The 12349-nt window shown below is 46.3% G+C and overlaps 1 protein-coding gene across 1 annotated transcript in view; it reads right to left on the reverse strand.

Moving 5' to 3' along the window:
- Nucleotides 1-8025: 8025 nt before the first annotated feature.
- Nucleotides 8026-12349, reverse strand: part of TTC9 (tetratricopeptide repeat domain 9) — a gene marked incomplete at its 5' end in the record, with an annotated part of 28184 nt that continues 23860 nt past the window's right edge. The window contains one exon of the mRNA XM_033515228.1: nt 8026-9179. Coding sequence (XP_033371119.1) covers nt 9100-9179 — 80 coding nt within the window. The remainder of the gene's footprint in view (nt 9180-12349) is intronic.

The raw sequence follows: 12349 nt of genomic DNA on the forward strand, positions 1-12349 counted from the left end.
CTGTATGAAAAGCAGAAAGGGCCTTGGCTCTGTCTAAGCCCTGCTCAGCAATAACAAAAATATCTCTATGATATTAACATTCTGTTCAGCACAAATCCAAAATACATTCCATACCAGCCACAATGAAGACAATTAACTCTACCTCAGCTAAAACCAGCACACTGTACATGCTGTAAGTTACAGGAGTTTCCAAACTGAGAGTGTTGTGTTCCCAGCCACTGGTTGATCTGAGAGTCAAGGTATGCAGTTACCTGTAAACTGCAGATTCAGACTCTATTCCTGTGTACAGCTTTTTGTTTTCTGTAAAATGGAAATAATTTCCCAGACATCAATCAAATCTCTCAGACAGACAGCCGGTTGAACAGCAACTTGAGCTTGCCAGGTTGAGGGGATAACTTGAGTTTGGGTTGCTGTGACGTGTTGGTGATGGTCAAGGCAAGGATTTGTCTTGCTTAGCCCTTCCATTTTGCTGGGCCATTGACAAAGTAACTATTTTTCTGTGTTTGTATGGAAACCCAGGCCTTTGTGACACAACAGCAGGCAGGCTTGCCTGCTACAAACATTGTGAAGTGATAAGCTGAGCCCTTCTGAGCTCCAAAAAAACCTCATGGATTTTTACAGTTTATTTGCTGATGTTTGGAGTCCTTAATACTGAAGTTTCTTTAAAAGGTTTCCTTTGGAAAGACAGACCTACCTCTACCTCAGGGTGACAGTGCAGGCCCAGCACCAAAGACTGGGATAGTCAAAACACGTGAGGGTTGTTAGCAGTGGGGATGTGCCAGTCAGCTGTCAGCTTTGGCTTTGTAGCACCCCTCTGCAGCTTGGGGAGCTGATGTGAGGGCCTGGCCTCTGACCACAAAAGGGTCACACATCTGTTCTGCTCAGCTGATGCCAAGATCTTGGTATTTGTGACCACCTGGGCTCAGCACCCATATCTCACTCACCTAGGGGCCATCCAAAGGCCCCATGAAAGGGCTGGCATCTTGGCTTGTGTCCTTGGGCTCATATGCTCTCCCTGAGTCAACGCTCAGAGCCTGCCAAGAGGCAGCTGAGCCTCAAAGGCAACCTACTGAATTCCGCAAGCTGTTAGTTTGGATCTAATTCAGCCCCAACAAAATGCGGGAGACCACCTCTGAGTGAGGAATATGCCATTTGTATGTGGCCATTTCTCTAACCAGAAGTTTGTAGGAGGTAATATGAAACAGCTGGGGGTTTATCTGCTGCCAAAAGTTCTGCTGCAACCCAGTACTGCTGCTGTGTGAAGTGGAAGAAGCCTGCAGAGGCTGTAGCTCTATCACCTGCTTTTTTCAGGGAGCCAAAAAACACGGTCCATCCTGCACATGGCTTTCCCCTGAGGCTGTTCCAGGCCATGCTAAGCTGCTTTCTTTGGGCTGCCATCACAAAATAACACTGGCAGCCAACCATCCATTGTTGGTTAAGTGAAAATCCTTTGTTCCCAACTGTAAATTCCCCAGCTATCTTTGCTAAGCAAAATCAGAGAAACAGTCCATCTGTTTCAACCTGGATAATTTGAATATGTACTTTTTTCTTGTGGTCATTAAAACACATTTTAATTTTAGTATCATATGCTGAACAACATTTAGAACATGAGTTAAAGATGCTGCTGCGAGAGGAACCAGGTGCAACTACATCTGAGTTTGGAACAGTGCTGAAGCAGAAGCATGGACAGCAATAGCTCCCCCTACCAAACTGGAACAGCAGCCTGCTTTTATGGACAACTTTGGCATAAAGGCTGGAATTTGAAGTTATCAAGAAAATATCAGCCTTGGAAAAAAACTGTAATTTGATTTGTTTCAGGGCTCAGAATAACTCTGTCACCAAAAACTTAATGGAGGTGGCTTACCACTTCCAGCTCATATAGGTCTTAAAATGGTCCTGTTATCCCTGTCCCCCCAGCCCTGATGCTGCTGTCATGCGTTAAATAAATCAGAGTAAGGAATTTGTGCTGTCTCTTAGTTCATGACATTGAAAGTAATACAAAGGCAAAAGAAAGGTATCAGCATTTAAAGATCCAGCAGACAGCCACTCCTGAGGTCTCTTCCTTGTGTCCTCTGGCCTCACTTTTCCTTGCTCTGCCTCCAGAGTCAGAGCTACGGTAGGGTCTGGTTACCCAGATGCCCAAGTTGTGCTGGGGTGGGAAGACTTGCTATCAGCTCTATCTTTTAATTTTGCTACCACATTCCATTTTTCTATTCCCTCTTGCATTTCACTCTTTGTGTCTCCCATTCCAAAAACCCCTCCTCTGCCCTTGAGTCAGAACTCCTGCCAGGTCCTTCAGACTTTCAGGTATGGGTATCTATGTCTCTCTCCCGTGTTCCTTTTCCCACCTAAACTGTCCTTTGAGATACTCTCATTCTTCTTTCTTGCTCAGACAGGATCCCAGACTCCAAATTGCATGTGCTTTTATTGATTCGTCATGGGAGTTTTCACTCAGGCTGGCTTTCACATTCAGTGAAACTCTTGCTTACCTTGGAATACTTCTCCTTCCTCTCTCTCCATGAGGAGCATGTGCAAGCCATTATGTTCATGGCAGATTCATGGCTAGAGAAAAGCCTGCAGAACTGGTAACAGCAATAATTGGCAATCAAGTATTTGCCCTGCTCTCATTTCAAGAGAGTCAAGTAGTTGGGAAGAACATGTCAGGACTGTTTGAAGTGAAGCATGTCCTGCTGTAGGATGGACTGGGCAGCAGGATGTAGTCAGGTTCAGCTCTGTCTTGTACATTTCTCCCCCTAGAGCTGCATTCCACAACCCCCTTGTGCACCCACCCACCCACCCACCCATTCACATACGCATAGACTGAGTACTTCCATAAATGTAGGGAAAAAAATAACTGGTTGAGATGATTTAATATTAAATATCACTTCTATTATTAGTAACCAGGTATTTTTCCTTTTGTTTTGGAGTAATTTTTTTCTTGGCAGAATTCTTTATAGAAAGCTGTTCTGTCATCTTCAGTGTTTCAATGCATTTTGCATTTTAGATGTCAACATTACACAAAGTTAATACCACATCTTTACAGTACTGAGGTAAGCTGGGGTCTAATACCAAAAATGTACAGTTTCAGATTAATCACAGTTTTGATTTGAAGCTCTTGACAATAGACAAGAGAACATATGCTCATGTGCTTCTGTTAGCTCAGCTGAGGAGAAAATAGTACGACACAGAGAGTACAGGGGTGATTCACCCTTCCTCTGAGCTCATCTGCCATCTCTATAGGCTGTGGAGTGCAACAGGGAGCTCCGTGTGTGCCAGGACAGTGGTCCTGGGTATTCTGTACCTGGGCACATGGAATCACTGAAGATCTGATGGCACTACTTCTATAAGAATTTGTGTTGGCTCCAAAGCCCCAGCCAAATTCCTCTTCTTATTTCCTGATGCCCTTGCCAGTTCCACCTGGCTGCATTACAAACCATTTCCTAACCAGTGATGGGGAGCTGCCAGAGGTACCTAATTGCTGGCACAGGCTCATGTTCCCTCCAGGCAAAATGTGGTGAAGGAGAGCCCTCTGGAAGGAAAAGTTGTGGAATTTGGTTTTGTAGAGCTGCTGCTGTGTGTAAGACCTGGCTGGCAGTAAAGACAAAAAGGAGGCTGTGATGTGGCCTGTGAAGCCTCTCTTGGAGAGCAGCTTCATTCACCATGGCCACGGTTGAATAGTGTCATACATTCCCCCTTGTCTGTCCTGTAACAATGGGTGCTTTTCGAAGGATAAGGAGTGAGCATGAAGGTAGAGTAAGAAGGTAATTTCCTGGGCACTACATAGTCTATTTATTTCCTGATTCCAGACCACAACTGCTACTGGAAAGAGTTTCTGTAGGCATAGAACAGTGTTCTGGGCTGAACAGAGTTTGAGCTGGCCCATGCTGTCACAGAGGGAGCACCTGTCTCTGGGAAGCAAAAGAGAGGGAAGGTTTTCCCCTCCCTACATCTATGGGACCACTTACATGCCCTTCCACCTCACAGGCTGCTAACTGCCTCAACCCTCATGGATTTCTTCTTATGTTCTTATCATGTATGCATGAATTTACCTTGCTTCAATTACAGCTGTGGGAGGAGCCAGGATAGTGCCTTGTCTTTTCATCACCTTCCCTGAGGCAGCATCGAGGCTGTTGTTGGGGGTGGGGGTCGTGTGGTACAGCCTGCAGCACCTTAGTAACCAAGGAACTCCTAAAGAACAATCTCTGGAATCCACTTCTTACCAGCTGCAGTGATCTTAGTAATTTGTTATGCAAATACATGGATAGTATTAAGAAACCTGATCATTTACTGCACCCTCCCAAGCATCCCACGTGGGGGACATTAGCCCACCACAGTTCTTCCTTATTTAAATAGCTCCTGCCCAAGCCTCTAAAATACTGTGCAGATCAAGAAATTTCACTATAGAAACTTGGGAAGAACATCAGTGTCCATCAGTGCAGAAGGAAAGGTGAATAACCAACCAGAGAAGATGGGTAGTCAGCAGGACCTGTGTGAATTTAGCTTGATTTCACCTTCAGCCAGTGCATACCTCCCCCTTCTCTTCTCCTGCTCCTAGGAAAAAAGCAAATCATCAAGGGACTGAGCATAAAGAAAACAGTGCAGATAAGCCCTCTGGAGATGTTATGTGAAGCATGAGAACACAGTCATTCCCAGGCCTGCTGGCTGTATTTTGGGGAGAACATTTCCACAGATGAGGCTTGCAGAGGAAATCTGGGGAAGCTAAATGGAGATGCATTGCTAAAGGGGTTGCTCTGCACTCAAAAGCCTCCTTTTCATCTTAGATAGATTTCACCAGTAAGCAAGACTATCTAGACCTTTGCCTTCCTATCAGCTCTGGGAACTAGTCATACCCTCTCCCTAATTTCAACAAAGACTTCTCCACCCTGTTCAAGCCGCTTTTACTAAGAGCAACTGTTAACATGTATTTGGAAAACTTCCACACCATTGGTTTGTCCTCTCCTTGCACTTTCAAAAATTATTGTTTTCCTCATTGCAGCAGGAAGGAAGCCTCCCCCTCTTTTTCCCCCTCCAACTGGAAAAATCACATCTAATCTTGCTGTCTTTTTTCCCTGCTGTGTATCCTGCCAAAACTGGGTGTTGTTATGAACTGCAAATAGTGTGTCTAAGCCTTTGGTCAGTTTTTTCCTAGTTCAATTATCATTCCGCCCATGAACCTGGGTTTGGCTCATATTTTGCATCCCATGATCATTTCATCCCTCTTTCCTTTCACCCTCAGTTCCTGCGTGCTGTCCTACTGCTCTGCCTGGCACCTGCCATTTTATTCCTGCTATTTTGCCATGAGATGGATGAATGGGCTCGCTTCTCATTGCACTGAGGACATTTTAGCCCTGTTGGGTATAGGTGTGCCTGTGTTCATTCCCTTGTGTACTGCATGTTGACATACAGATACACCAGCCAGCTGAGCTAAAGCTTTGTTTACTTTTTTGGGGTTCCAGGATGCATATCTTCACATTGCTACTTGACTGCTCCACAGACACATACCACCACCTTGTAGTGGACATGGCTACCTCCAACAATGTATCTACAACTCCCTACAAGGTCTGTGCAACTTGGGTGGAATTGGGTGGCCTCTGCCCACACTTCCACATCTGTCTGCTAAGGACTACTCACTGGAAAAGCCATGTCCATCATTCTCTCAGACTCAGTGGCACTGCATGAAACAGTCCCCGATTCTCTTTTCTCTTTGGTGACTTCCTTCTTCCAGCCTCTGCTGCGAGTGTCACTGCTTACAGGTGCTCTGGCTGTCAGTGTATGTAAGAACAACAGTTTTCTGAAGAAAATAGGTTGTTGTGTAGCACCTGAAGGCCCTCTGAAATATTTTTCTTATGCACATTCCAAAACTTCCCTCTTTCCCCCACCCTTTGCAGTGCTTCTGGAAGGGAAGATGTTGAAAACTGAGGAGACTGGAGCCCACTGTGCCCTTTTTATATTAATATATACATGGCACTGATGCAGTGACAGTACGTCAGTGAAGCCATTGTGAGGGCTAAAATTGTACCCAGACAAAATGACAGTCATGGCCTTACATCTCCAGTGGCTGGAGAATGCCCTTTCTCCTACATTAAGGTCATGAGTAACAAGCTTGTCTCTGCTTGCATGAGCTTTCCTGGGGCAGAGACTGTTTGCGTAGGTGGTGTCCCCTTCTGCATTGCCTGCAGGATGAATCCTCATTTCACTCCTAGTGAAGAGACATATGCGGCTGCAGGATGAACTGTCATCAGCAATATGAAGTAGGGGAGAGTCACCTCTACTTGAATTTTTTGTGTGCTGTGATGTATTTAGGATATTGAAGACTGCATGCGCCTAAGAACCAGAACCTTACTAACACTGTTTTTTATGCAGTACTAGGAACACCTCATGTGCACCCAAGCACATCTCTGCCTAACTTTTGTTTTCTGGTCTGGTTAACAACCACTTACAGAATTTCTCTCATTTGTCCTCCCTGTCTTTAAATCATCTTCCTAGCAGCTGTAGTTCCATTTATTGCTTAGATATCTGTAGTGATGGGCAGGGGTGCTTGCTATTTGTGACCCAGATGTGTGAACCAAGGGCCATCTGAAGAAGGTGACTGTGCTGCCTCCAGCAGCCCTTTCCTTTACAGTAGCTGCACACTGTTCCCAATTTTGGGAAGCAGCTGCTCTCTACCACCCACCTGAGAAACATGAACTTCTGGTGCCATCCCAGCTGATCTTAAGTTTTCCACGGTTCAGGTAGATCTATCTTATTTCAGGGACTTATATGTCACTTTTAGGTGGTCTCTTCCCCAGCCCCAATGTGAGCTGGATGTATTCCTGTACTAAAGAATACAACTGAAGTTTTTTTGGAGACAATGGCAGAGATTTCATAAAATCATAGAATCATTAACATCCTGAGCTGGAAGCCATCCACAAAGATCAAGTCCAACTCCTGGCCCTACACAAGGCAAGAGTCATACCATGTGCCTGAGAGCATTGTCCAAACGCTTCTTAACCTCTGTCAGGCTTGGTGCTATGACCACTTCCCTGGAGAGCCTGTTCCAATACCCAAACACTCTCTAGGTGAAGAACCTTATCCTAATATCCAACTTAAACCTCTCCTGATACAGCTTCATGCTATTTCCTTGGGTCCTGTCACTGGTCACCAGAGAAAAGAGATCAGTGCCAGCCTCTCTGCTTCCTGTAGTGAGGATGTTGAAAACAAGGTCCCCCCTCAGTTTCCTCCAGGCTGAACAGACCAAGTGATCTCAACTGCTCCTTACAGAGCTTCCCCTCAAGGCCCTTGACCATCTTTGTTGCCCTCCTTTGGACACTCTCTAGTAGCTTTGTATCTTTTTTATATTGTGCTGCCCAAAACTGCCCCAGCACTGAAGGTGAGGCAGTTCCAGTGCAGAGTAGGGTGGGACAATCCCCTCCCTTGCCTGGCTTGCTATACAGTGCCCAATGTTCCCCAGGACACAGTTGGTCCTCCTGGCTGTCAGTGCACACTGTTGGCTTTTATTCAATTTGCCTTTTCTTTTGATGTTTCTCTAACAACTCTCTTGAATTTTGGCTGGAGAAAAATGTGGCCAGATACCACAGCTGGAATGTGGGATGCCATAGTCAATTGTCTGCAGATACCATGTGTGCTGGAACCAAAGCACACAGCAATTGGCCAAACTTTGTTCAGCTCTGTTTCAGTTTCTGTGTTTCAGCTGAGGGCCAAGTGAAATAACTCTGGCTATGCTCACTTGACACTGACCAGCATGGGATGAAACCATTCATGTATATCCTGCTACTGGGAACACGTCCCTGTGGGCCACTGCTGGGCAAGTCATACTGCAAATATGTTTGTGGCACTTACTGATCCCATTTCAGTTACTGAAAAGGACCTTTGAGCCAAGGAGACAGCTCTCAGAGAAGATCAAACTGCTGGAAAAGGTCTCTGGGCTGCCAAAATAGGCTCTAAAGCTATTGGTCTTGCCCTATTATCAGCACCACATTCTCCTATAAAAGAAAAAAACAGGACACAGGAAGCACCAACACAAGGTGGGAGAATCAAGACCTCAATCCAATGTACTAATAATACTTAGCACTGTACATCACTGTACTGTTACTTACAAACATTAACTGATACATCCTCACAACACCCCTGCGAGGTAGGGAAGTAGTATTATCCCTAGTGTACAGATAGGGAAACCGAGGCACCAAGAGGCTAAAAGTGACTTGCCCAAGATCACACAGCAAGGCATTGGTAGAGCCAAGGTAAGAATGGAGACATCCCTTGTTTCCCACCCCATGCTGCCCCCTCCCTAGCTAATGTTGTCTGTCTGGACACAGGGAACCAAAGAGGCTCCTTTGAAAAGCAATGCCCGGACTTGTTGCCTATGAATAATTTTTATTTGCCTTTAATGAATTATTTCACAGTTTTTCCCTCACACTGTACACCATGCTTTCACAGTCCATTCAGCACTCTGTGGTGGCCCACAGCCTTCTCCTCTGGCACTGGGACAGCTCTGCAGGGGGTTCATAGGGTGCTCTGTGCTTTCATCAAGAGGATGTTTAGAAACAGTTTTCACTGACATTAGACTGGGAGCATGTGAGCTCTCACTGGAGACCAATAACACACACTGGAGAAGCAGGCAGAGGGAACTGATGGTAAAAAGGCATTTGCTGTCCCCTGTGGAATGACCAGTGGCTCTCTTGGTTTCTTAGCTCTTCCAAGCTCCAGTGATCACTCAGAGCAGAAACCCTCTGGCTCCAACTTGCCTGGTCAGGAAGTTGTTGTTCTAGGGGTTGCTTCCTTAATAGGTAAAAGGCAGGCAGTTCAGGACCAGACAGGTCCCTCAGCATTGCCTACTCCAGGTGTGTGACACTGTCTGGGAACAAGGCTGGCTGTAGTTGTTGTGCTCTTTTGCCACGGGGAAGGGGTATTACCACGGTTGGCAAGCAGCCATATCCAGCGTCCAAGTCTCTTTCATTTCAAAACTGGTATTCAATGAAGAGCAAGGGAGAGTGGATGGATGAGATGAGGATGAGGCAGAGCAAACAGGAAAATCCACCAAATGAGCTTCTAAGAAGGAAATGTTCCCCCTTGGGCACTTCAGCTGAAGTGGCTTCATTTTCACAAGGTTTCCTTCTCTCTCTGGGAACATCTGCTGAGCTTCATCTCTGTCAGCTGGATGTATCGTATGACATTGGTATCTGCAGGGAAAGAACACATACACAGGTATGGTGGTTACACAGCTCCCTGTGGCACACAGACAGAATGCACCTTCATCCCTGGTGCATCACAGGGGAGCAGCACAGCTCTAGCACTGTGTGCTGGAACAGCATCAGTTGGAAGGGGCTCTGAACTAAACCTGGAACCTTTGGTTTTGGAGAGTGTGGTCTGAGTTGCACTCACCATCCCTGTTCCTCACAGTCTTGCCTCAGCTAATTTTTACCTTCTCTCCGTTTACTCTTGGTTGGCACAGTTGAACTCACACAACTGAAACTATCCAGGCCATCCTTGCCTATACTTGTGGAAGAGCACACCTCCATTGGCTTCTCTTCCTGCAGTACCCGCATGCAAGCCCCTAAAGGCATTTTGTGTACAATTACACTCTGCCTTTTTATTCTCCCACTCTATTTACAGCCTATCTCACTCTTTTCATGTTTTTCCATGATGAATAGAATTGGGAAGAGCACCCTTCACATTGTATTTGTACCCCTTCACCCCTTAAATTTTCTGCTTGGATGTCCTTCCACCATGACACTCTTTCTGCAATTTTGTCATATGCTATATGCTGCATACTGCCTTGTCTATCCTGTCTAATGAAGTTCCTAGGGGCACAGAACCACTGATCCATCCTAGCAGAAAGCTGTGATATCCCAGCACTGTGCAGGTGATAAGCTGAGCTGCCTTCTTCCTTCTAGCATTTCAGAGCATCAACACACCACACAGACTACAAGAGTTTGGCTTTATCTCCAGCCCTGAGGGAACCCATTCACCCTGAATCACAGGCTGATCTAAATGAGTAGGTGTCTCCAGACAGAGCCAATGATTCTGCAGTCATGGTCAATCCTCTCTCAAACCAAGTTGATTTCTATCATGAAATCATCAGGTAACTTCACACCCATGAAGTGGCAAAAGCCATGTAGTACCAGAAGCAAGCAAGTAAAAACACAGCCACTTTCACTTCTGTATCGATTAAAAAATGGTTCTTTGCTCAGAGCCTTGCTCTGACAGCCATCCAAGGCCAGCTTGGTCCACTAGTTATTAGACCCTGAGACACCAATCAGAAGTGCAATAGAGTCCAATCAGAGGGCAATCTTGTCTCCTCCTCATCCAAACTGCAAAGTATTCCACAGCAGCTAGGGAAATGAGAAGTGCTTCAGCTTTCAAAGTGATGAACAAATTACTGGGAATATGTCCAGCACTAGTGAGTGCAGGTATTGCACCCCCCAAAGCAGTTGTGGGTGCAAATCTTCCTTTAAAGATGAGGACATCTCTACTGTGCCCTCTGCCAGTGCTGAATCAGTGACAGACAGATCAGTTTCCTGCCACACAGAGCTATCCACAAACATGCCATGGGGCATCTGTGGGCCATGGCCATGCTGTTGTGACTTCTCAAGTTGTCTCTGGTGAGGTGGGTCTCCCTGCTGAGTCTTCTGCAGGCTCAACTGCATCATCCTAGGCATTCCAGAGGGTGGGATTCGATGACTAAGTTACTTGACCTGTTTGGGACATTTTTAATGAGCTAAGAATTCTGCTGTTGCTTCTGTTAAACAAGATGCACCAGCATCCTGGGCTGTTTATGCATTAGTACTTCTTACCAGCCCAGCAAATTTTAAAGCAGCTTTTTAAAAAACAGAATTATTTTAGTTGTGCAGCCTCCTGGAATGAAGAAATTCATTTGAGGGGGTAGCTCTGAATTTTAGCCTTAAAATTAAATGGGTGCAGTTGGCTGACTCACTCCCAGCAGTGCAGGGCAGGACACACAGCCTGAGCAGGGTCCTGCTGTGCTCCCTGCATCTCACTGTGACCTCTGCTCTTCATTCTTCTAGGCTCTGATGGGCTATGCTCCAGGTACACATCCTCACCACTGAGGCACATGCTTGGAATGCCTGCCTGGTGCAGTTGAGAAGGGATAACTGCATGGGCATGTCAGGAAATCCCACCTGCCTGGGCCCCCAAGGACTCAGCATCTTGCTGAGGGGGCAGAAGTGGGGTCATAACTGGGAAAGGCTGCCAGCCTCCTTTGGCTTTCAGGTAAGGTAGTGACTGCTGATGGCACAGCTCCACTCACCTGGGAGATTTCCACATGCCTGGGAAGCCATGGGCAAAATAACGTGCAGCCTGACAGAGGGTGGGAGATGCTCCATTGCAAGCTACTTACAGATCTCTCAGGATGGTTTTGGCCTGTTTTGCTCCCTTTGTGAGGGCCATTGTTTTACTAAGGAAAAATACGGAGAGCAACACTGTTTACAGGAGTGGAGCTCTGTCAAGTTTTTTCTAGCAAATAGTATTGCACCATACTGCACTGCCTGCAGAAGTATTTCAAAGTTATGTGTAAATGTTAATGAGAAGACTCTCAACTCTCAGTGGAGAAATGATTCCCTTTGGCTGGTGTGGAAATAACAAGTAACAACAACTGAGATAAGGGGTCAGACCCATACAAAGAGGTACTGCTAGAGCTGCAATGGGAATGTGTTTCCTGGCTCTTAAGACTGTGCCTCTGTCTCTCTGCAGAGTGGCCTAATGATATTTTAAAGGTCCTTTCTGCTTCCCCTATAGCTTCAGAGCCCAGTTGCTTATCTGCTGTGCAGACACATGGCCTGGGTTTTGTTCCTAGGACTTCTGAGTCACAGGGGTGCAGGAAGGCAGTGCCTGAGTGCAGCCGTGAGCCTGCACAGCACAAAAATTATCTGGTCTGGGCAGCCCACAGGATGCCTGAACGTGGGCTCACAGGGATGGCAGAGACCATTGCTTGACATTACCAGGACATTTCCAGCTGATGGTCTGGTCTCAATCCCAGTCAGTCCCTGCCCAGACAATGCAGCCCCAGGAGGAGAGGGCTGAACAAGGCTTGCAGAAGGTGCATGTTTGTCTGCCTATGCTGCACCAGCTTCTGGACACAGAGCTCATGGAAGGTCCATGCATGCTTTACATGACTTGACAGCAGCTTCCCTCTTCCTTAGTAGGAGGGTTATACAACTATCTCGTGTTATTTCCATCTGCTTTTGTGATTTTTCTTTGGAGGTGGCACAGAAATCAGGCCAAATCCAACCTTCTTTCACCCTGGGCAGATAGTGAATAGCCGTAAGGGATCTGCTGTGCTGACAGCCCTTTAGAACACTAAACCCCTTTGCTAACTAATTCCTCTTTACCA

This window comes from Parus major, chromosome 5 (genome assembly GCF_001522545.3).
Source record: "Parus major isolate Abel chromosome 5, Parus_major1.1, whole genome shotgun sequence".
Taxonomy (NCBI): domain Eukaryota; kingdom Metazoa; phylum Chordata; class Aves; order Passeriformes; family Paridae; genus Parus; species Parus major.